Source organism: Falco biarmicus, chromosome Z (assembly GCF_023638135.1).
Source record: "Falco biarmicus isolate bFalBia1 chromosome Z, bFalBia1.pri, whole genome shotgun sequence".
Taxonomy (NCBI): Eukaryota; Metazoa; Chordata; class Aves; order Falconiformes; family Falconidae; genus Falco; species Falco biarmicus.
In genome coordinates, this window is record NC_079311.1 from 11579107 (window position 1) to 11605040 (window position 25934).

The window sequence follows — 25934 nt, forward strand, 5'->3', positions numbered from 1 at the left end:
GCACAGGGAATCCATCCCCAAAATGGTGTTTGCAGTCAGCATAAGAGAAAGATCCTCTGGCCTTTCAAGCAGTGGGAAACCCAGCAGTAAGAAAATGATCACTTGGAGCTGACGTGTTCTTAAGATCTATTTGTACTTCATTACATGTTCTGCTCAGATAAAGTTTATGGGAGAGGCCTGTGGAGAAGAGAGTACTACGCACCAAGTGTTTCTTGACAGTTAAAAGTCTGCAGGGAAGACTGTATGAAATCTTCATTCCAAAGACAAGACTATTTTAGCTATCAAGAACTAAAAGCGAAGATATTTAATGACTTGTTTATTCCCATTAACCCTGGGTGAAAAAAAAAATGTTTCACCACTGCCCAGTATTCTAGAAGCAGCACACTTACTACACTCCTTCAAGGATAAAAGATTAGAACATAAGACATTGCCGAGTTTGCCAAAGGACTGTTTTTGTTGATTTCTGAGAGGAAGAAACAAGTTTGTAAGTTTATGCATGCCTGATTAGAGATATCAGTATTGTTAGATATTCATAGTTTTCATTCTTTAGGGCAAGGAGTTGAACTTGCCACTGCAAGCTTGAGACAGAAGGTAAGTATGCAGAGAAACTGCTGACAAACATTTTATCCAGTTGTCAAACAGTCCATAGCCTGTAAAGCTGACTGCATGGGTCTGTTTGCACAGCACATACTGCAACTGCCTAAAAGTACTACTGAAACCGTGTACCAGCTAGGAGTCTCTGCCAAAGATCCTGGAATTGTGATAGCCATAGCCCTGATAGGAAGGTAGATGGCCCTCATTGTGTACTTTTCTTTGGGACATAAAGAAGTCTAAAGAGCTATATTTAGTTACTTGCAGCATCAAGACCATCTTGCAATGAAGCTGATGCTACAGCACCAGCACACTACCTGTCTACACCTAGACATCAAAACCACTGCATTCTGGGGAACACACCAGCTCTCCTAGCTTTGAACTGACACAGAGTCCAGTGCTAGGTTGCCTTGCTGCTCCTAGCCACCACAACTGCCTGCTAAATTCTAGCAGACATTACGTATTTACTTCCAGACCGAAAGCAATGGCCACATATTTGGAGAGAGACAAGTAGCAGCCTTTAAATGCCATCCACCTCTCCACTTGCTCTCTGAATGGCTCCAGCTCTTCAGTTACTGCATGCTACTCCCACCGATCCCCAGTGAGGATCCTGTACAAGTTCTATGCCAGAAATCTCTTTCTAGGGGAAACCAGCAGCCTTAAGACACTAACGGAACAGTGGCTCTAGTATACTATGAACAGCATGATAATGTGATATTACCTATGAAATTTTGGTTTCTAGAAAAGGAATACATGCAAAAAGAAGAAATCAAGCTCACCTCCCCGCTTCGACCCACTAGCTGTGGTAAGAGAGACACATGTTAGTCCATGAACTAACATAATGAATGCCCACCAACAGAGCAGTTGTGTTTGTAGACGAGGGACCACCAAGACCTAGACAACCACTGCAGATTCATGCTTTATTCAGCTACACCCCAGAGTTAAAACCAGCTTATTAAACATGTTTGAGTGCCACACTATAAATGAAAATTCTGAAAATTTGTACGAACCATTTTCACTTGTTTTGAGTCAGAGACTGAACAGTGTTACATTAGAACAAGGTAATTCACACACGTGTAGATAAGCCTTCACCAGCCAGTGACACTAACTGCTTTGTTCTGCTAATAGGCTAACTATAGCTCAGCCTTGCAGGAGACAACCTGAAATTAAAAAAAAAGTGATGATTTAGTAGTAGGGAGAGCTTTTGTGAACTGGCTGTCACTGGGCAAAGGCCTCTTAAAAGAGATCAGACCGTGAGTGAATGAGGGCATTCAGGATGTATACACACTACAGTGTCTTACCCTGTAGCAGGAGGATGAAAGCAGTTTCCTATCTATTAGCAATGACAGCCTTATTAACCAGTATTCTGCTAACAGTTAAACTGTATAGGTACTATTTAGTCTAGAAATAAGAAAGCAGGGTAAGTCCCAGTGCACAAACGTTAGAAGATTTGCAAAGGTTTTGTTCCTTAAGAGGGAGCAGAAAACACATCACAGTCATCAGCATTTCAGTGTTTGCTGTACAGCCTTCAATCTAGACAGCAAAGAAACTTTTCAAAGGCAATGTAGACAGAGCATAAGGGCCCTTCAAAGTTTTAATGACCCCTCACTAATGCTGAAAGAATTTGGATCTCAGATCAAGCTGTTCATTAGCTTAGCACAAGTTATTTTTTCCAGACTGCACACAAAGGGAAGGGATCTCGCCACTGTCCAAGGATGGCAAGTGACATGTATCTGTTTTTGACACAGCTACATTCCTCCTACTTTCTTAGGAGGATCCACAAGTGTCATCTTACAAGGACATGTGTCTCTCCCAAAAGAAGCTGAGAAATTCAAGTGGCAGATCTCAACCTCCCAAAATTAACAGGCAAGACAATTCCAAGGATTTACTGAATACTCCAGCACAGTTCCAGCAAGTCAGCACTGCAGTGTTCTGGGCTGTTTTACTTGCTGGAAAACAGGCAGGACCACAGACACTTCTACGTCTATTGCTGGAGTAGTTTTGGCTTGATGCAATATTAAGGCAATCACCAAGCCTTGGTCTTGTCTAAGGCTCTTGTGTCTTTCTTGAAAGGAGTCAGCAGCCAGGCTAAAGCTAACCTGTGATGGCCATGTGAAAGTATTTTTGTGCCCTAGTTCTAGTCTCTTACTATACCTGATTGTAGATTCCCCTCCATGTAACTATTTCAGTTTGGGGCAAAGTCTTCAACTAGAGTAACAGGAGAATGGCAGATGGGGGGGGGGCAGGGAGGGTGTAAGGTTGGCATTCTTAGCAGCTCAGTTTCACTTGCCTCAAACAGTACAGACTGTTCAAAAAACAGATCATAGCACTTACACCTGCTCCTCTCTAGGGATCAAACTGTTTTCACATGCTCAGGTAATCCATGCATACACTGGAAGCAGGGGAAAGAAAACAAGACCTCCACTTCAGTATTGACTGGTTTGAAATCCTCTCCCTTCAAGACTGCAGAGCAATTGCATGACTTTGAGGAATGGCACACAGCTGCTCAGACCTCCACAGGAAAAGCATAGAAGGCTCCACTATCCCAGAAGGTACAACAAAAGCAAAGTTAGAAGTATAGTTACTTATCTTTCCCCCCAGACAGATGAGTACATAAGCTTTATTTTCCCCCTCCCTCAGAAAGATCTGCTCAATAAAATCCCTTCAGTCTATATAAAGAGCATAAATTTTATCAAGGACATCTGAGACACCTCAACATCACAGACAAGACCAATTAAGTTCCAGAACAAGTTTCACCCACCTTTCTGGTTTCACTAGCCTCCCATATAAGAAAACTGCTGTTAGCAAGAAATAAAACAGGATATGAAAGAGTCAAAAGAGGCCTGAATCACTGTCCCCATTATTTTGGGGATTCCCATTATATTCTTTAAGTGTGTTCATTCAGAACACATGCTGGGGAACGCTTCCTGACTCTTACTAGGAAGCTGTGAAAGCAGGCACACCAGCAGGGCCAAGTAAACTAAGCTTTCTTCTCAGCTTCCCTGCAAGCTATTGTTCTGGACCAAATGTTTTGGACCCTTTCTCAGCTGCCACCATCACCTGCTGACAAAGATATCAGTAGATAAGTCTAGGGTATACTGCAAGGCTCTTTTTTGCTGTTACAATGAAGGACCTTTCTAAAGGAAAAAGGAAAAAAACCACACAACAAAAATACTGCGGTCAGGTTACACTCCTCTCTACAGTGGTGTCCAGTCACAGCCACAAGGGCACATTACAGCACTAGCAATTACATTCTCCCTCTTCCTAGTGATGCAGCAAAGAAGTATTCTGCACAACTCATTCTAGGACCTATGTTTACCCAAACCTCCAAGGTTCCCAAAGTATTCTTCAGTGGATAAAGAAAAAAAAAGCAGCCACCCCTGCCTCCTCATCCAGACAAACCACAGAGACCCTTTCAGCCCTTCACAGGTCTCAAACCTCACTCACGCAAGGCTGCAAGGGAGCTGGTGGGAAGGCATGGCCTTACACTGCTGATAGGAACAAGGTCTGCTATAGAACCTTGACCTACAACCTGGAGGTGCAGACATCAACACTCATTCTCATCACTGTCTAGGGATTACTCCTCCTTTTTCCCCCATGTTTAATTACTGCTTTCGGCTACAGTGTCTGATTGGGCAATTAGCTTGGCATCAAAGAGGCCCCATTTGTATGGCAAGATGAGCCAGACCATTAATCCTGTTAGTCTTTTTTTAAAAAATAGTAGGTAGTGCTAGAGGTACAGACCCTAGAGGTTAGCCAGAAGTTTACAAGAATCACAAATCAAAGTAGGCAAGACTTTCATGGTGACTGATCATAACAAATTACACATTGTTTCACAATGGTACTGTAACACTGTGCTACAGCGGATTTATGTGCTACAGTGAGATCCCAAATAAAACAAGTATTAACAGACAGGTAGGTAGATGCACAAAATAAGTACAGGATAAGGTTTTTTTATTTAAAAAAGACACTGTTGGGTACTACATCTCATCCAATTACAGTAAATACATTACACATGTTCTTGAGATCTGCTTTAAGAAGGGAGGGAACCCCTGTATGAGCACAGGTTTCCAACCAGAGAAATGTTATTAGGGTACCACTGCACAGGTCTTAAGAGAGAAAAAAACTTTAGCCAAATTTAACTATTTGCCTGGGCGAAGTTGTGCCTCCTTTTCTGCTTCTTATTCCTTCTGATCACGCAACAGCTGAAGGTTAGGCTGCTCCAGGTAGAAAAGCTTCCTACAATACCCCTCAGCATTCTCTTGTAGTAAAGATACAGCTTTTTTTTTGCGAGATTTAGACACTTAGAGCAACAAAAGAATGACAGGCCCACAGTAAGTGTGTAGTTAAGAGGTAACTACTATTTCAGAGAAACCATATTTTCTCCCATGCAGCCTGAAAGTGGAATTTTGGAGTAGACCTTTTGAAAAAAGTTACCTGTGGCTGTAAAGGCATCCTTATTTTAATGGAAAATACTCTCTCCAGTATATAGTGCCATCTAGGTAGGCCAGAGGAATGTTAATCTTTTCGGACAAGTGGATGAAGTATACTCCTAGTGAACACTTTTTGCCTTAGGTAACTACAAGTGCCCAAAACAGATACCAACCTCTAGGAGCTGATGTTCATGAGAATGAGCTATTTAACAGAAAGCAATGTTCCAGCTGGGAGTACAGTGGACTTTTCAGATCACTTTTTTTATTAGTGTAATTAGATTGCATTAATGATTGAACTACAACACATGCTGAAAAAATCTCTAGCATATTTCTTTTGGTAGGCAGTAGCATTCTTAGGCTACTTAAGTTTTAGAGCAGCTATACAGCCTTCTGTACCAACTTCACGGAGGCTGGTTTACAGTTGAGGATCAAGGTTATGGTTTAGTTAAGTGGCTGATAAAGGAAATGTGGTAAACAAAGCAACAAGCTTAAAGCATTTCATAAGAGATAGACAAAGCATGACATAACAGTGAATCAGCATGGCACATTCCCCTTCAGGGGAGGTAACTCAAACCAAATGGGTGTCACATTACTTTGTATGAACAAATTTTCAAGTTAATGAAGGAAACTGGCCTTGCAAGTTTACAAACAGTTCTGTTTAAAAGTCAGAGAAAAAAGTATCTAAGCTGACACATTTAAAGTTTTGTCTAGTTTCACAAATTGAAGCAGAAACATTTCTGCTAAAAGGAGTCACACCTTCAACACATTCACAAGGTACTGAAAGACACTAAGTTCTTGTCCTTAAGAAATACAACACAAGGCACAGACATCCAGAACATGCCCTAAAACACACTTCCCAAAGAAAAAAAAGTAGAAGGAAAGGAGAATGTCACTTTGTACCTTTGTCGTAACCCTGTATGTGATGTATGTCTCCATTGTGCACACATGTTTTTTGGGGTCATCAACTGTAACAAAGAGGTCTCTAGTTTCCCCATCCAAGTCATCATCCAGCTGCAGCCTGTTGAGGAGAGATGAGGAGGAGGCTGGACTAGAAGTGTCCACAGGTGTGCCATTGGGTAGACTGAGATCCTGTATTGGAGAGGAAAAAAGAGCAAGTCAACAGATCTACTGTAAAGCACAGTATTCTCAAAGATGCCACTAACAAGCTTCACTGATATATTACAAGGGCTATTTATTTCAGCAGCTCCGAGGATCACCCTTTTCCAGCACACCTAGGCAATCCTCTAAGGTCTGGGCTTTGAGCATTAGGTTGTTCTGCTCTTCCACAAACTGAAGAGAAAGCACTACCACACCTTCCCTTAGTATGGCACAACTTTGTTTCTATTCATGAGGGAGCAGAAGTATTGCTGAACCAACAGTTCTTGGTAAGACTGAACCAACTCACTCTGAAAACAAAGCAGCTAGGCAAATCAAGAGACCTACTTACAGGGCAGGCTTCAGGCAAAGTAGCAACAGTTCAGCTGACTGGAATGCAGTCAGTCTTTGCTTCTGGAGACGCCCGTAGTACAGTAAGGGGGGCAAACTTGTATCAGAGGCTTCCCATCCAATCCATTAACTTCCAGACTACAGGACCTCAGATTATACACTCCAGTACCAGTGTGTACGCACACCTCCCTTTTAGAGTCTTGAGGCCAATGAGAACACTGTTTTGCTTGGAGAGGTCCTCATTCCCACCCTCCCAACTCTACAAGTGTCACCCAGTGCCTAGGGAAGCGAAAAGAACCAGCAAGTGGCTATTTTCAGAAGAGACATACCGGGGTTTCAGAAGTCTGCAATTCCTTGAAACTGACTCAGCAGCAAGGGGCTAAAAAACCTCAAACAAAACACAAACAACTTTATAGCCAGCCTGGTACATTCCCACATTTTGATATAAGCTAACTACTCCACAGAGCTAGTGGTTACTCCATTTTGCATAAGTATCACAGCAACTTCACATGTGTTCTCTGCTCTGCTTTTGTAGCAGAAGGAGCTGACAGCGCATGACAAGTTGTACAATATATAGGAACATCCAACAGCAGTATTAGGAAGTCCTGAAGACCCATGGCTGCACTTTTCAGAGAGGAGAGGCAGGGTGGGGTTTTTGTTTTAAGTAGTAGCACAACAACGGATTTATCCACGGTGCTTCCCCTGTAAGGACAAAGGTTCCTCTGGTTGCTAAACAGAGAGACATCACTACAGCTAAGCAGCACATTAACTAGAAGTGGTTTAGTTTCAGAAAGACTGCTTAGCCCCAGCTCCACACAGTCTTTAAGTGGCTATATGAAATGTGTAATCTTAGCAAAGCAATCCTGTTCGGGTAAGATCCTCCTTATCCATCAGTATTCCTTAAGCAATTGTGGTTTATGTTGCAGCTGGACAAGGGTAGTCCCTGTCTACCAAAGTCCTCCTTTGCTTAAAGGGTTCAGAATTACATACAGGAGCTTCAAGACAGAGCTGTTTACCAAGGTCTGTCTTTGACAATGGCTAAGAACAGGGATAAAGTCCTACTGGTCTTGGTCAGAAACCCATCATGGGAGTACTGGGTTTTATAGATAGACCTCTCTCTGCCTGTTGCAGTTTGCAGAACTGTGGCAGTACTGCTCTTCACCTTGAGAACTGTCTTAGTGAGACTAATGCTTTAGCCTAGACATTTTGGGAAAGGGGTGATCTAAACTATTGTCTCCCGACAGGTTAGATGCATTCTGCCAGCTAATGCTCAGAAATGGTTGCCAACAGATGAGAAATTTCAGATTTAACTAGCAAGTGATCAAGTATTACTAGGCTGGCACTCTTTCTCTTAAGAGGGCAAAAGAGCAGGATGAGCATGACACAGCTTGCCAGCTCACAAATGCAGTAGACAGCTTGAAATACACAAACATCTGGGTCAGACTCAGCATAGCAGGAGTGTGTACAACAGGAAAAAGCAATGCTACAGCAACTCAGCAGATAAGGAGTTCTGTTGGACTTACCATGTCTTCTGCTTATTCTGCTTGTGTAAGATGAGGAACAGGAGATGGCTTCATAAAATCTGCTGTTAGCTAGACAGAAGGATTTGGCTGACTGAGTAAGGATCAAAGCAAACCCTGGGATGCTGCAGTAGCTGTAGACAATTTTACCTGTTTCCAAAAGGAAACAACAGCTCATCACTGCCCATGTGCAGTAAGCATTAGCATAAGACAAGTTGTGCCAGAACTAGAGCCAGTCAAATTTTAATCTTCCAATGTGGAAACAAGTTAACTTGCAGAAACAACTTAAGCTGGCTGCACAGATCTCAAAAGCTTGTAGCAAAAACCTTCCGAAAGAGAGCTTAAAAAATATCATGGAATCTACTTAAAATATGAAAAGGTTGCATCAAGGTGCCAGAATAACTGGAAGAAAGACCAAAGATGAAACTTCCAGCCACTTCCATGAAGTTAGTGACTTCTCACCAATTCTGTTGGGATAACAGCATCATACTAGCATGTCTTGCACCTTTTAAGCAGGGCAGATGTTTGTGAAGGCTGGAATTCCTGCGGGATGTCTCAGGTCTTAAAGGCTGTGATAGTTTTACCTGATCTTAGCCTTGGATGAAACAACCACGTCTACATTAAGTAAAACTTCTAGACTCACCAGAGCACTGTTAGCTTGGGGTGGGGGAGCGACACACAGAGGATGCGTACACTGGAAGCATCATCATGCAATACTGCCTCATCTGCCATGGCAGAACCCTCCCCTGGCAATCACAGCTGGCATCATGCCCTGCTACTTGGCTAGTTTTCAGCAGCTAAAGGCCAAGTTAGAAGCTAACTATTAGTCCTTCTTAATGGTGGAGCCACCTAGCTGACTGCACAAGGAACAATGCTTATGACTGCTGAATCTCCATTTATCAGTGAGCAGGATCAGTTTGCTGAAGTCTTACGCTATTGCTAGAAAGAGGTAGGCTTTGAAGTGTCACAGCAGATGGCCTAGCAATCTAAGATGTCTCAGGCTGTAATCTTTCAGCAGAGCACCTCCTCATCATGTTAACTGGCACCGGCTTTCTTCCATGGGACTTGGGGAAGCAAGACTGCACCATCTGTTCTACTCTGCTTTCACCACAGAAAGGTAAGTATGTCCTGTAGAGCCTAGAACAGCAAGTGATCTGCAGCCATCTGCACTTCTACCTGTCAGTGTAGCTATCATACCCATAAGCATTTGAAATACTGACTAGTATTAAACACTTTATGTAACAAAGTCTGACTTCAGTGCCAGGGACTCATCCATCAGCTTCATCTTTAGTGCACCAAGTTGCTGCTCATCCGCTGTGTTAACGATGAGCACAATCCAAGTCTCAGCAGGTGCCTACTGCTCACAAAGCTCTTTAGAGAAAAGCCTTTTTGTCACAGCACCTGTTACTTCCTCACAGTACTGCCAGCCTGCCATGAATGTGAGCAGTCCAACAGTGGAAAGGAGGGGAAGCGGCTTCTGGCACCCAGGCAGATAGAATGGAGGACAGGTCTGTCGACATCCAAGTCTTAAAGAGTATCCATGAATACCTTAGAAAAAGCTTTGAAACTCGAGGAAGTCAGGAGCAAAGAGCCTCAGCCTCTGTCCCTCACCTTCTCAGGCCACTCTTAGAGCTTTGTCACCTGCTGAAGCAGGCTGGGTGAAGGTCTAGCAGGGTCTGGATCACAACCTATAGCAGAAACAGTACATTCAAACTTTCAGGATCATGACCTACTGGTTAAGTACTAGGCTGTGCGCACAGCTGTATAACCACCTACAGGCAAACTCTTCATGCATTCCTATGGACTTTGTAAGAAGTTTTTCAAGACACCCAAATTTATGGGTACATGACACCAGATGATTCTAGGAGCACATCTTTGGCATCTTACAGTGCAGGGCAAGCAGGAACTAACTGCCTGTGCTGGAAACGCATAAGCCCTGCCAACTATGCAGGCTGCTACCTGGTAAGGAAGCAGCCGCATACTCTACTGTTGCATTATGCAGTCCAAACATGCTGACTAGTTCGCCTGCCCAGAAACAGACACTAGATCTATCAAGAAGTTCACTTTATCCAAGTTTAAAATTCAGCTGAGCTTCATAAACTTGAAGTCTGCATGTGAGACTCTAAACAGGTTGGGGAGTTTCCAGCTGATGTCATCTACTCCCTCCTTCATTCTCCCAGGAGATTTTCCAAGACTCTGGATTGACAGAACACCTTGGATCCACATGAAGTAAGCCTCAGGAGTTTGGTATTCAGTTTTCTGGATGGCAACCACCTCCCCTAGTGCAGTAGTATACATCAGAGAAAGCATCCAGGATTCAACCTGGAAGGCTAAAAAAGGGTCCAAAGTTCTGCAGGTATTAGTTTATTGTCAAGTGTAGATCATACAGGCTCCTGCTGAGTTAAGTGCAGCTCATCAATACTGCAGCTTCTACAAAATGATAGTTTTCACCTATCCTGCCTTAGCAAGTGCACAGCTTAACAAGACAACTTTGCTACCTTAAACAACAGTCCATGAAGGAAAGTGGAAGACATGGTTCAGCTAGGTCTTCCAAGCACACATAAGCTCATGACTGGGAAAGGTTAGCCTGAAACCATCCAGTGTTAGATGACAGCAATGTGCTTGCAACAAGTATTAGATGACAGTAAGAGACATTCAGAAAAGTTGCTGTTTAGAGGCAAGTGGTGCACTTAACCCCAAGTACCCCTGCCTGACTCTGGGACCTTAGAGCCAGGCCTGTACTGCTCTTAGAGACTCACTATTTAGGTTCTGAAATTAAGAGTGCTGTACCTTTCTCCTTGTGTTCCGAGGCATTCCATTGCTTTTCTGCCATCCATTTCCCAGAGAAACACAACCACAGATAAGAGTTGTATCAAGGGGACAACAATTCCACACAACTATTGCAGATGGTTTCTGGAACAGTCTTACCTTCATACCCTCAGTACACAACAACAAGCCATAGCAGAATCGCTGCTGGTCATTGGAAAACTAAAATGGTCTAGATAAATATTTCCAAGAAGACTACAAAAGCTTGCATTTAACTTGGCTTTCACAGACCTGTTCATAGCACTACTTGTCTCATCCCAGAAGTTTTGAACGCAGGTAGTTTTTGTTCAGAGTTCTCTGCCACTGGCCTGTACAGCTAAGCTCTGCTTAGAGAAGCACCCTTCCATCCTCCAGTCCATGTAGATCAGTTCATCTGTCACTGACAGTATAGTAACTTCGAAGATCTCACTGAGCATCTGTATAGTGAAATCTCAGTCTGCCTAAGACTATTATCCAATACCAGCTGCAGACAAACACCTGAACTTCTCTTCAGATAGAAAACAAAGGAAAAAGCATTTCCCTCCCCTTTATATACATTCATTTGCATTGTCTACCAGGCATCAGCATCATCCTTAGTCTACTACAGGTTTGTTTCTGCACACATATCAGAAGCAGATATGAGATACTGCATGCCTCATCCTCTTGCACTTGTCCGAGGCAGCTACTTTAAGACAAGAGTGACTGAAGTGGGGTCCGCACTGCAGAGATGGGAGAACGCTCCAAACATAGTAGGGAAGGAAAAGTAAGAAGGCAGCAAGGTTTAAAAAGAAAAAAACCACACAAAAACAAAACGACACCCCACAGTTAAACACTGAAAACCTTATTCACTCTCAGGAAGACGTACCACTTCTCTACACTGATCCACGAACAAGACAGCGCTAAGTTGTAGTTTGACAGGAACTGTGAGAACTTCGACTTCTAAGGCTGGACCTAGCCTCCTGGGAAAGCGTAAGTTGTTACATATACACCAGCTCCTGACATCTTTCTCCAGTAATGGGGGGGAAGAGTCCAGTTTGTGGGGTGTACTGACAAGGAGCAAGATTATACCCTCAGAAGAGGTCAGTGTTTTCCACTGTATTAATAATCTAGAATCAGACTGCAAGGTTGAGGCTATTTTAAGAGCAGTACAGAATAAGCCCACATCAGAAGGAATTCTTGCTCTTACCTGGGAACATGTCAGCAGAGGAAGGACAGTACTGGGTGTTACAGACAAGCCCAGATTTTTACTTCCTAGCCCTTGAGGGCATTATGCAGCAAGTCTGTGGGCCCCACAGGTTGGGTGGAAAGCTCCTAACTCCAAGGGGGCATGCATACCACATCTGGTCCAAGCCTTACCTCTACAGTTCCAACAGCACCACTGGTATTCTGCCCATCTAACCAAAAAACCCACTAGGTAGGGACTAGATCAATTTGTTCTCAGGGCATTTTAAGTAAGTGTCAGAGTACCACATGCTGCCAAGCTATGAGTCTGATGGCTTTGTTCTGGAGTTCATCACTCAAAACTAGTATTTCTGCTGTGTAGGTCAGAGTTTCCTAGAGGCAGGCTCCTCCATAACCCTGGAAAAAAACTCAATTTCATCTGCAGCAGCTGATCATAACAGCATGCAGTTTGGTACTACTCAAGACCTGGGACCATTCTTGTTTATAAAAGGTACCATACTTGGAACAGTGTTTCTTTGCACTTCAGCTGGCCAGAGAAACCCTGGAACAAGCTTCACAGAGACACTACATAATTAACACAAGCACTTTCCATACCTTCTCATGCAGGTCCCACCTCTTTTCTGAAGCTAACAGCCAAGTTTTATAGGATGTATTATTATACCTCGTGGTTTGTTTTCCCATAAGTCAAAGTTAGGCTAACCAGAGCAAGAATGAAGGCATATAAGCATTTCCTGCAAACAGCATTTGCAGCAAGAGCAACAAGCCATCTCCTACCTCTGTTGCCAAAGACTTCAGGGACTCTGCTACAGTATGGCTCAGTTTCAGCCTTCCTGTGCACACGGGTAAAGGGGGGGCGTCACAAGAAGTTGTCAAGTACCAGATCAGACCATCTGTTCATATAGTCTGAATATATGTCTACCTCCTCACAGAATCCTCAAGGGGGTGGCCTCTTTTCCTAGTCCAGAAGGGGAACTATGCACCACCACAGTAAAGCTGAATGTGGTTCCGGTTACACTCTGAAAAGTAGCAGCATGAGTGGCATCTCGCAGATGTTTTACAGCAGTTAACACAAGTTCTTCAATATTAGTAAGGAACCATGTTACTGTGCTACTTTGTGCACAGAAGGTCAAAAGGCTTTGGGGGCAGGGCAACTGGCAGATAAAATAGGTTGTTATTTGGAGCAGATGTTAATTAGGCAAAATGTGAAAGTCCAAGACATATTTTTGTCTTATTAACTCTCACCACCCTGACACATACTTTCCCATATCCTCTGAACAGGAAGAGAAGTGTGAGAAGGAACTGGATGCTTGCCACATGTTATAGCCCCTTTACTGTGGCAAGGTATTTTTAAATGCAAAAAGATATTTTAACACATCCACAGGATGAGCTGTTCTCTTGGAAGAAAGAATCCCAGACCCAAGGTTAGCTTCTACATCTGTTTACAAAACAATAGAGTCCTCACGGGAAGCTTCATCGATCTTCCCAAGCAAAAAGCCAGTCTGGCAAGCATAGACAAGATTGGTTCAATTATGCTTAAGCTGTAGAAAGCAGCAGAAGAGAGCCTGTGACCCAAAGGAAAGAGAGTTTTACATGTGGGCAGACTTGGATTTGCATCCTTTAGCAGGGCTTAAGGTTCGTTCTTCTTTCTACAGTTCTCAGCAGAAGGCAACAGGCATCAACCCCACTCTATCTTCATATCTCAAAGATCTCCACAAAATACAAAAGCTAGGTGTCTTCTGAAACATTTAGAAAAATGCAGATCTTTTGAGTCACGTCTCTCAATCTCCTCCAGCTCTGCTAGGTTCCATGTCCATCTGCACGGAGTTTGTTTTAAGAACACTGTTGTGAGACTTGAATTGCTCTGCAGCTATGTGCACAGGAACATCACAACCCATTTTAACATGCTAAAGAGCATCTTGTTATGAGCGAGCCTAACACGTCCAGTGTTTTGTTTAAAGCTTTATTTTCAGAACCTGAGCTCTGACCTTCTAAATAGCAAAGCAGCAGCCAGGATTCAGCCCATGAGCAGGAAAACTTGAATCCAGCATATGACTCGGAGTCATTCCCAATCCAAGCAGCCAGATTCATATCCTACTATAGATGGAACAGTTTGTTAAGCTTGTCCAAACTAAACTTTCTCCTAGAGACACACAGCTTTGTGTTAAAGCTCTGCAGACATACTGTGTAGCAGTTCTTTTCCTGTTCATGCTCCAGAAGTAGGTTTAGCTGCATCAGTCATGTGGATATCCAGTGTCACCAAAGTGCCAATTTGGCTGAGATGTTTCTGGGAGCAAACAGTCATAATTTTTAAATGTGAACAGATGCAAAGGATTTGGGAGAAGCAGAGAGAAAAAACAGAAAGGAGAGAGATGATAGAGGGCTGCAAAACACTGTAGTATCCCCATGATTACTTAGTTTAAAAAACAAGAATACACTTCCATATCACACTGCAATGTCAGTTTCCTCATTGTCACTGTTTCAAGTGAGTTGCATTAGCATTTTGCCACACAAGATCAGCAGAGGTTTCATGAGAGCAAGTTAGACTGACAAGACATCACTAACTAAAGGAGGGAGAAATATTCAAAGGGAAGAAAGCATGTTTTCAGCTCAAACCCTTTCCAGCAGAAAGAATTTGCTCCCAGAAGGGTGAAATAAGCAGTGTGTAACTGTTGGAAGGAAAAAGAAGAAACACACCAAAAACTACATAGTGTAACTGCTTCACTCCCTGCTTTAAGGAGAGCAAGTGAGGAAAAGCAGTCATGCAGTTATTTTCTCACAATTTGAAAACTATATGCATACAGAACCGATGCAGGGAAGAAACAAGCCAAGAGATCTACAGACTAATTAGTCTACAGAATCACCCCTTACTTATATGGCTTAGGCCCCTGACAGCCACTGCAGCACGTTACAGGTGTCGGGCACACATGGCGGCTTCAAGTGAAATATACTGATCCAGGAGCGAGCTAGTCAGCACACTGAAAGTCAGCATACAAATCCAAAGAGGCCAGGCTGATCACTGGCAATAAACAGTACAGACTAAGATTTCCCAGGGATTTTCTTGGCAGCAATCCAAAGCACAACTTTGTCTTGGCAGTATCCAAGATTTTCACATACAATTTGCCTTATACTAGCATCTAAAAACACTACAGCAAAGGTGCCAACTCTACCCAGATAAGCATAGGTTTGAGGATTGTCTGGGGTAGTCTTATCACTTACCTTTCCCACATGTCAGCACCTTTGCCACTGAGCTAGTCAAAAGTAGCTTGTTGCTAACTAACACCATCTGCAGCACTGAGGGAAGAGGCTCCTTTGCCCTTGAGCAACAACCGCACTGCAGCATATTCCTTTCAAAACCACATCATGACATTCAAGCTCAATGGAAAAGTGAGACCAACTGTGCAGACAGACTTTAAGATGGGGCTTTTTTATAGCCTAAGAGGCCATTCAGAAGGCTATAGCAAGTTCTATTCAGGCAGTGTAAGGCAACACTTTCCCATAAGACAGAGCATTGAACCAGTGTAGTTAACAGCTTCCTGGTAGATGTGACAGAGAAGTTTCATCCCTTGGTAGTACTTTGGCTTTGACAGACTACTACCTGCTCTCATTGGATAGGCAGTGTTAGGATGGTTTAGAAGAGCTTGTTTTTTCAGACTTGGGTTCAGCTTGATATTCGAGCACAGACTAAGAATCACTCTGTTTAAAGCTTATGCTTCAGTGCTGTAAGCCATCCCTTCACCAGTGACATGACAGACCACTGCAACTATTACTTTCCAGGACAGGCTGAAAGGCTGTCATCTTCACAGTATGTGTGCACTCCTTAATTTGAGTGTATCATCTAGAAGTAAAGCCAGTTACTATTTACTTTATTCATCTTCCTGCAGAGTACCACACATTTTCATGATGCCTTTGCTCCCACACGCCACTGTAGTTCTCTCCAACCCAAGATACATAAAACACAACCCAAGTCCAGCAGAAGCCCATCTCTAGAGGTTGAGAGACACCATCACTTTCACTTCCAGAGTAACTTCCCACCTACTGTTTACTGCTTCATAGAAGCATCAGTGTAGAAGCTCTTAAACATGGCTGTAAGGCAGTGACATTCTCCAAAGAAGTGCTCCGAGGGCCACTCTAAATACAGCTCTTGGCTGAGCTCTTTCCTTGTCTGTTATATGAATTTTGGATTATTTCTTTATTCTCAGAGCAATTTCAGCTAGTTCCACTAACCCATATCACCTACATGCTTATTCAGATAAATACTTCATGATTTCTGTGAAGTATCTGGTTGAGAATCAACAATTTTGGCACTACATCACCTACACCTGAAGGCAACACCTCTTTCTGCCCTCCCACCCCAATTCAGAATAAAACGTGTCACAAATTCATCTGTCAATAACCAATTTAAGTTGGACAGGCATTGGAAATGTTAATTCATTAAGAGTCACACCTCAATGGATTTGCTTTCCATCTTCAGTTGGTCATTGCAGCATTGCTTGTAGCTACCTTGCTGCCAGTTACTGCCCTTTGTAACTGGAAGAGAAAAAGGTTCCCGACAGTTTGATGGTTTACTAAGAGCAAATTCTTACTAAGAGTAAACTCACTCACCTTTTACCTCAGGTTTGCAGCTGCCACCGTCTCCAAGGTGGAGTTTGGAGCTTTCTGCCCCATTTCATCCAGAGACAGGAGTAGTTTTCCCCAGTCACAAGAGCTTGGAATCTCCATTGCACTGCAACCCTGGGCTTGGGCAGTCAAGTTGGCCACAGCTTAAAGAGTCAGTACAGCTCAGCATTTAAGATCTTGCTCAAGACTGGTAGAGAACAAGCCTCAGCCAAGTTACTTCTGAGAAATACACAAGATCAAATGCCATTTTTAAATGGTATATTGTCTCCTACAGACTGAAAACATGTGCAAGTTACACTCTAAAAGTTGCAGTTTAGGCATTGCAAGTAGATTTTCATGAAGCAGTACTGAGTTAATTCTCACTGCACTGAAGAGCTCCTGTCTTGTCTCCTGACGTACTTTACAGAAATCAGCCTCTCCACTCAGGCAAGGAAAAGACTGGGTAGTGTGACAGCCAGATGGTCCGTTTGAGATTATCACAGTAGTCCACGATGCTAGAAGACACCAGGACAATTTGCACATTGACCTAGGAACTGATGCCTCCATCTTTGTCATCTGCTGCCTGAAGCTTATTACAAACCCCTGAGGCACCAACAGGAGAATGATGTGCCCACACAGCTGTAAAGACCTTCTTAACCAGTCTGGTTATCCTCTTCTCCTCATGCAGGAGCTCAGAAAGCTTCCAGCAACTTGGGTAGGCTTGACACATTCCAGCACAGGCAGCCTGGAGGATTCTTTCCGACCACCACGCATAACTTTTTCCACCATGGCTGACAAGTTATTGTCGAGACTCACCCTTCTGAAACCCAGCTGAAGAACCGCGTTTCTCTACATACATTTTGAATATCTGTTTTCAGTACTTGTCTCGTTAAGTATGAAGCAATCCTATTGAAGGGATTATGAAAGCTGTGCAACACTGAGTTTAACCTCAAAGTATACCCCTCCCTCCATTAAGTTGAAGTAAGAACCACAAAGTAATAATACTGTTATACAGTAGAAGCTATGTTCAGTTTTACCAGATGGAAAGATTAAAAAAAGTAACAGTACCAAGACAGTTATGCTGATGCAAGTGTTTGTCCTACGTTAAGGTTAGCTATCCTTCATCTTTTTCAGAAGAGATGGGAATTGCCAATTCCAGAGAAACTCCTGTACTGGGAAGTTGTGGATCGTAAGGAGACCACTGAGTACAGTTTTATGACAGTACTAGAGCACCTACATTGTAAGATATCATTACAGCAGCCTTACCAATAAAATTACTGTTTTATGTGCTTCTACACCATCAAACCTGAGTGGCTACAAGCAAAAAGGAGACAAGCACTCTACCTTTTCAGTAAGATACCATGGTATTAACCTATCCAAGTGATACCACGAGTTTGAGAGATGAAACTGCTAGAGAAACAAGTTCCTGGTTACCACCATTATGAAAGATGGGAAACTAGATTCAGCCAGCAGCTTGGCTGTGGGCAGAGCACTGATGGCAAACTGAAAGCCATGCTAGGTTTAAGTCAGCTCTTTTTAACTAGGAACCTGGAAAAAAGTAGTCGCATGCACACACATGCACACAGTGCGGCAGCAGAAGAGACAGCAGCTCCTTTGAACAGGAATACAACTAAGCTCAGCCTTTGAGAGCTGACAGCCCACTTATGAAGCATGTGGCAGATAACTGCTTGCACCCAAAAGCTTCCTGGCCTGAGAATCATGGGTTCAGTGATATAACACATATCCACTACGCAACTTAACCTCCCCATTCAGTGCAGTGATCAGGGGGAAAAGAACCACACGATTTCCCAAAAGCCAGGAGAACAGCTTCATAAATAAGTGAATTCCAAAACAGTTAGAAGACGGTTCAACCAAACTAGCAATCCTACTATCCTAGGTAGAAAGCAACACTCCTGTGTCCTTCAGGCCATTCTTCTCCAGACAAGGAGAGAGATTTATTAGAAGAAGTCCCATGTTCAGAGGTCCTTACAAGTAACTTGAATCACAACAACATTTGCTGGAAGGACAATACAGCAGAGGTGACATCAGTGCAGAAGGCTTCTGAAGTGCACTGATGTCAACTGACACAGATGACTGATAAGGTGACAAGGGCAAATTCTTTGCTGAACTTTACAGAGAAGGAAGAATTGGTCAGGCATGTGAAGGTCGGGGTCTGCCTCATCCACAGGAGCCATGAGCTGGTAGAGTTCAGGATCCCAAGAGGAGGGAGCAAAGCAAAAAGCAGAATTGCAACCCCAGACTCTGGCCTCTTCAGGAATCTGCTAGAAGGCAGGCACATGGTCCTGGAGAGGCATCCAGGAGAACTAGCTGATTTTCAAGGAACACCTCCCCAGCTGCAAGACAGATCCATCCCAATGAGCAGGAAATTAAGCAGAGGTGGCCGGAGACCTGTATGCATGAACACAGAGCTCCTGACTAAACTCAGATATAAAAAGGAAGCATAAAAAGCAGCACCAGGCACGGCTGACCCAAGAGGAATAGAAAGACTGAGTATGCAGGGATAGGTTTAGTGGAGTGGAGCTAAGTCTGGCAAAGGATGAAAACAGCAACAAGGAAGGCTTCTACAGGTACATCAGCAGCAAAATGAAGAACAAAGGAAATGCAGTCCTCATGGGGCAGGAGATCTGATGACACAGATAAGGCTGAGGCACTTGGTGCTTTCTTTGCCTCAGTCTTTATAGAGATGACCAGACTTCAGGAATCCCAGGCTCCTGAACCCAGAGGGAAAGCACAGAACAAGGCAAATTCACCATCAGTGGGGAAGGACCAGGTTAGGGACCATTTCAGCAAACAGGACAGACAAAAACCATGATGAGGTAGACTCACAAGTGCCGAGGGAGCTGGATGATGCCACTGCAATGCCACTTTCAGTTATCTTGGCCTTATTATGGTGATGAGGGGAGGTTCATGAGGACTGGAAGAAATCAAGTGTCACTTAAGAAGGCAGATGCAGGGAATTACAGGCCAGTCAGCCTCACCTAGTCCCTGGAAAGGCAATTGAGAAAATAGCGAAAACTATTTCTAAACACATGAAGGACATAATGAGAAGTCAGCATGGACTTAAGGGAAGTCATGCTTAACCAACCCAACACCTGCTATGAAGATACGACTGGTATACAAAAGGAGAGCTTCGATGTGGTCCATCTCAACGCTGTCTCCCATAACACCCTTCTAGACAAGCTGATGAGGTACAAGTTAGGCAGATGTACAGCAAAGCTGACTGAAAACTTGCAGAACTGCTGCACTCAAAGGGTAGTCATTAGTAGAGTACAACAGCAGGCAGTAGTAGGGCCACTACTATTTAATACCCACATTAATGATATAAATGATGAGACAGGGTACATCCTCAGCAGCTGTGCTGAGAGTACAGAACTGGGTAGTGTTTGATATATTAGATGGTTGTGCTGTCATTCAGAGAGACCTCAAAAGGCTGTAGAGATGGGCTGACAGGTACCTTATGAAATCCATCACAAAGAAATGCAAAGTCCTGCACCTGGCAGTAATAGCCACGTATAGTATGTGATGGTGGCTGACCAGTTGAAAAGCAGCTTGGCAGAAAGGAAAAAAAACACACAAAGAAACACGACCACACAACAGATACTGATGGAAAAGCTGACCATGAGCAAACAAAAGGTATAGCTCAGGGCAAAGGTCAACAGCCTGTTGAGGAGAATGCTCAGGGGATCTTACCAATATGGATAAATACATGATAGGAGAGTGTAGAGAAGGTGATGACACTCTTTTCAGTGGATCCAACAACAGAACAAGAGACAGTGGGCACAAATTGAAATATTGGAACATTCACTTGAAGATGAGAAAGGAATCTTACTTTGCAAGTGACTGGATGCAGAATAGGTTGCCCAGAGACACTCAAAAACCATCTTCACAGCATCCTAGGCAGCCTGCTCTAGCTAACTCTGCTCTGAGCCAAGGGGTTGGACTAGAAAATACCCAGAGGTGCCTTCCAGCCTCAACTCTGCTATTGTCAGTTTTTGTGTTCTTGTAGATTAGAACCAAGATCAATTGATCCATACTGACACTGTTTCACAAGGTCACTAGCTTCACTACCCAACTCTGTAGTCCTCTTGTCTCTCCCAGGACTGAGAATTTACCTCCAGCTTGCTTTAAAAGCCATACATGCTGCTGGTCTAACAGTTCTCCTTTAGTCAGAGAAGGAAGATGTTCGTAGAAGCTCAGGCAGATCTATTTTAAACTTTCAGATTATACTGCAAACTGGTTTCATCTGTGGGTGGATGAAGTTAAAAGCAATAATTATAAACTAGCAACCAAGGAGGCTGGAAGTGGAGCTCCAGACTCTCAATACATTTTTTTGTTGAAGAGCCACTAGGCTCACTTCCAGAACATGAGTGCTAAGTAACAGCACTCTAGCAAACACATCAAGTTATTTTCACTCGATCAGGTGCTAATACAGGCCTAAGGGTTCACCAGGGTGGTAGCTTGGAAGCAGATGAGTAAGGAATCACATGCAAGGAGTAGTTTTCAGTTAGTAACCAGAAGTTCGCAGTAGTTTTAATGTCCATCTCCATGAGTCAGCAAATTCAAACTATGCATTCATTGCAAGCCTGGTATTCTACATCAACTCTGCTTGACATACTACCTATAGAAGAGCCTTGAACCTCACTTCAGCTGTCTAGTGTTAACAGAGCCAAACAGAAAGCATGCACATCTTCAAAGAAAAGCTGAACAGGTTATAGGTAGCTGGCCCGAAGTACAGTACCTGGTAGTCAGAGATGTCTGCAAGTGGACAAGGGAATCTAAGCCCTAGGACAGGTGGGATATGAAAATTTTTGGAGTGATAGGTAAGAAACCCGTACGGAGAGTCAGGATCCCATCAGATAGCTGCCAGTCTCAAGGCTGAACAATAGCAAGAACAGCCAGCATCACCTTGTTCGGAAGGCAGTCTCACAGCAAGTCTAGAGGGACCACAAGGACCACAACTAGAGGAGAACAGGAGCAAGACATACAGAACACTTTATAACTCTGTGAAGCCTGGTACTCCCAACACTTAGCAGCATGCTATTAAATCTGTACAGCCACAGTGGGGCTGCATCCGAGTTTTATCATACTCCTACAACCATTTGGGTACAATCACACAGCAGAATATCATCTGCTTCTCACCTCTGCTCTGAACTCGTTAATAATCCCTTTTCTCCTCATTGTCAAAGTATCTACCCTAGTGCACACACCAGATTTGCTATCTAACATGACAAACTAGTGGAGTCAAGTAGTCACGTGCAAGCAGAACTTACTTTTTTAAAGGAAAAGGAGAGGAAAAAACCCCTCACACTGACACTTCCCCATTTGTCTTACCTTCCTCTGCAGAGATCTGCTCTGAAAAGCAGATCTCAATTAGTTTGCATGCCTTCCAAAAGCTCTGTAAGAGAGGAAGAACTCAGTTTTATAGCTAAATCTGCAGTGGACCCTGCCATGCATTCTGTGGGACTGTTTCCCTCTTACCTGATGGCAAAAAAAAAAAAAGGGGGGGGGGGGTGTCAGTACTACTTCGGTTCAGCCTTAGCTGTCTGCTTATTTGGAGGATATAGCAAGTGTAAAGGGAGAATAAGCTCAAAAAAGCTGACGGTGGTCAGATATCAGAACAAACAATGTTTGCAATTAGACTTGAGAGAAACAGAAGGTTTTTTATAGAAAGACCCAGGCAATACAGAAATGCTTCAGAGACATGAATCTACAACTCGAGTATTTAATATTTGCTGCAGAATCACCGTGAAAGCCAAGTACTTAGCCAGAAACATCCATTTCATTTAAGAAGTTAGATGCTGCTCAGAAGTCAATGTTTCCTGGCTCCTAAAACAGCTCTCTCCTACTAGTGAGGATGAAGACACTCTTTCAGACAATGAAAACTCTGCAGCCCTCTTCATAAGATACAGAAAACTTGAGACTCATCTATTTAAACGGCCTTAGAACAAAGGAAGCCACAGAAAACAGCACAGAAGGTCTTCCTTCCCTTTCCAGTGACCTACTGCTCTAGTAGCATTAGCCACTGTTCTTAAAAGAGCAGCCAAGGGTTTGAGACTTCAGAGTTAGACAGGTTCTAAGCTACTAGGTTACTCCCACGTTTGAATCAAAAACCAACAGGACACACACAGGCAATGTTCCCACACTCAAGGTTCCTCTGACTCAGGATAAAGTAGTGTTCTTACTCAGCAGCTCCAAAAAAAGCAAGGAAAGTATGCAAAGCACTGAAGGCAGAAGTTTAGCCACTTCAGGCTGCACATCTGTGGCAGTGGAAATTGAAGCACTGCTTTATGGGCAGACATCATCCCTTACTTCTGCACTTTTTCCCCTCAGAGGATTTCAGTCTTAGGTACTTTTACCTTGCAGCAGCATTTAGGAAGTATTCACTCACCGCAGGTAAGAAACCAGAAAAAGCAAGTTGTCCACTTCACAATGATGGGTCAGCCATTGGCACTAACTCTCTGCCAGAGGGATGTCCTAGTACAGGCCTGGTTATGAACAATGGGTCCTTAAGAGAAGCCTGGTGACTCAGAGCCACTTTGAAGCAGAAGACTTTTTGATCCAAACTTCTCCTCCAATGTCAATCTCCACCAGGCTCTTGGCCACTCTGGAGAGAGCAGATGAGCATAGCTCCTATTATCAATAAAGCACAGCTGCAGAGCTTTTAAGCCCAGGAGTCAGACTTGACTCCGACCTCCCTCTGTTAGCCAGCTATCAGAGCTATCCACACACTGGTAGCTGACAGTAAGCCAGCCTTTCAAAAGATTAATCACCCACCACCAGAGATTAAGACCGAGAAACATACTAACCACCGAAATGGTGGTTTTACCTATTCATCTCCACTTAACCATACTCATTCCCCAGAACACTCAATACACAGTGCAAACAGTTGAAGTTTACTACTGCCTTAAAGCTAGAAACACCCATCTGTTTGCTGAAGTTTTTTCCTGAGGTGGTAAAGAAGTAAACTTATTTTTTTCTTGCCAGTGCATCAGGTATTAAGTGGAAGAAGGGACATCCCTCAGAGTAGAACTGCTGGACATCAGGAGGATCAGATGTTGGGCTTTTTCTGCTAATTCAGCTAGAAAGAAAAAAAGAAAGCATGCTGCTCTCTTCCTACTGGAAATCATTTTATTCATCAAGGCTCATTATCCTAGTGTCATTTCCAGGTCAACCACAGAACTGCTCTCAAGTCTAAAACCCACTTAATTCAGCCCCCTTTACAGTACTCCTGTACCGCCAAGTGCCTAGAACAGGCCAATACTACATACAGGTACTAGAAGATGAATTTCACCTGTGCTGCTGGTGGAAAAACTGGGCAGGGACTTCCCTACTGGCAAGAAGTTAGCTGACCACAGCCCAAGGCTAGAGAGGTATTTCTGTTCCTATGTTATCGGGGATGCTGATACACTCAGACACCTCAAAACAGGAAAGCAGAGAGGAGCTTGCTTGTGCTCCAAAAGCAAAAAAAAAAAAAAAAATACAGCTAAGCAAAGAAGTTACAGGGTGTGTGCTACTCCTCAGAACAGAGCTTCTCACCTGCCACACAGCGGTGTGGATAGGCAGCACTAACAGGATGGGTACAGTACCCCCACCGCACTCCTGAGCTGCGAGAAGACCCCCAAAGGCAGCTGCCAACTCTGCTATTGATACATGAGTAAATCCAATCTAACTAGGCTGCTGTCTGACCAACCTGTATCATAGACAGAAGAACTCTACAAGTCCTACTCCAACCTTAGTCACATACCCCCTTGTCTTGGAGGGCCATCAACTCTTTGACAACTTTCTTAGATGAAGGTATTTGATCCCAGAGGGAAGGTAAGCCTGGCTTCTCACTTGAGCAACAGTGGGCAAACATTTAAAGAGAGGGCTCCTTACATGGGCAGGAACAAGTACTAAATCTGTACAGCACAGTTACAAGGCAAGAGAAGGTGACACATGGAAGAGGCCAGACTACCTTGACTCATTCCCCTAGAGCACGGGAGTGTATCAGACCAGATAGCGCTGGCAGCCCCAAAGCTTTTGGAGGCTAGCAGATCTGTCCTGCCCTGGAGCAGCTCCACGCTCCCCTGGACAACAGCCATAGGAAGCACCTCCTGCCACCAGCAGCTCTGTAACACCCTGCACAAGCACCAGCCAGCCCAGAACTGCTTATTATAAAGTTCCAAACCAGTCTCACCCTTTGCAACCCTTGCTTCCAGGAAATCCTACCTTAAAACATTTCAGGAAGTCTGCCCACAGAGATACTATGTCCCTGAAAGAGTACTTAACATATCAGCAGTGCAGCACTGCCGCTGCGGTAATATTCAGGGATTATCACACCCAAGGCCCACACATGGGCAAGGCACTTTACAAAGCCCGCTGGTGTCCGGTGGGCACGTGCCAGAGCCAGGTAAGGAAAAGCAGGCACAGAAACTGCTGCAACAGCATCCTTTCCATATCGCACCAACGTGAGGAAGCGAGCAGGAGCTCGGGTCTGGGAAGAACAGTCACAGACAAGTTGATGGCAAGCTCAGTAGTAAGGAAACAGCGGCAGCTCCAAGCCTTCCCCGTGAGGGAGACAGGAAGGAGATGGCAAGGGAGTTGCAGTAATTCCTGAAGCACTCGGACCCATCCGCACGGGTACGAGCCCGCGGGAAGGGAGACGGCCAGCGAAGCCTTACCCCTCGCACCCAGCCGGTGTGAGCGGGTGCACCGGCGTCCCGGCCCCTCCCTCGCAGGGAGAGACACCGTGCCCGCAGACCCCACACCGGGTGCCTTCTCCCCCCGCCCCTCCTCGAGCAGCCGCAGGCTCTTGCGATGGATGTCAGCAGCACCCCAGGGCTCCATTTCCCGCGGCGAGCCTGGGAGGCAGCCCGGACGTGGCGGGAAACAGTCGCACAGCCCTTCTCCCTCCCCTCCGTGCTCCCCTTCAGAAGCAGCGACACCCCCCCAAATGCCGCGCCCCCTCCTCGGGCCGTACCTTGTCGGCGATGCTGCGGGGCAGAAGCAGGTCGGGGCTGGGGGTGAGCGCCGGCCCCATCTCCTCGCTGCTGGACGGGGCCAGGGGATGCGGCATCTCCCGCAGCGACTTGGGCCCGGAGGACGGGAGAGGCTTGGGGGTGCCTGCTGCGCCGCCCGACATCGCGCCGGCGCTGGGCAGCGGACCCAGCGGAGGGGGGAGCGGAGGCCGCGCCGCTTCGGCGGGGAGCTGCGGGGCCGCGGCCGGAGCCTGCCCGCCACCACCGCACTACGAGGAGGAGGGGAGGAGAAGGAGGAGGAGGCGGCAGCAGCAGCGGCCGAGTACGAAGAGGCGGAGGAGGAGGAGGGGCGAGAGCAGCGCCTGCCCGCGCCACCGCCGCCC

General features: G+C 44.6%; 1 protein-coding gene across 1 annotated transcript in view; it reads right to left on the reverse strand.

The window, feature by feature from the left end:
* SNX30 (sorting nexin family member 30) overlaps positions 1-25934 on the reverse strand; it is a 45417-nt gene extending 19483 nt beyond the window's left edge. The window contains exons 1-2 of the mRNA XM_056324999.1: positions 25554-25934; positions 5925-6113 (exon numbers count right to left, since the gene is read on the reverse strand). Of these exons, the coding sequence (XP_056180974.1) occupies positions 5925-6113; positions 25554-25715 (351 nt within the window). The 5' untranslated portion in view covers positions 25716-25934. The remainder of the gene's footprint in view (positions 1-5924; positions 6114-25553) is intronic.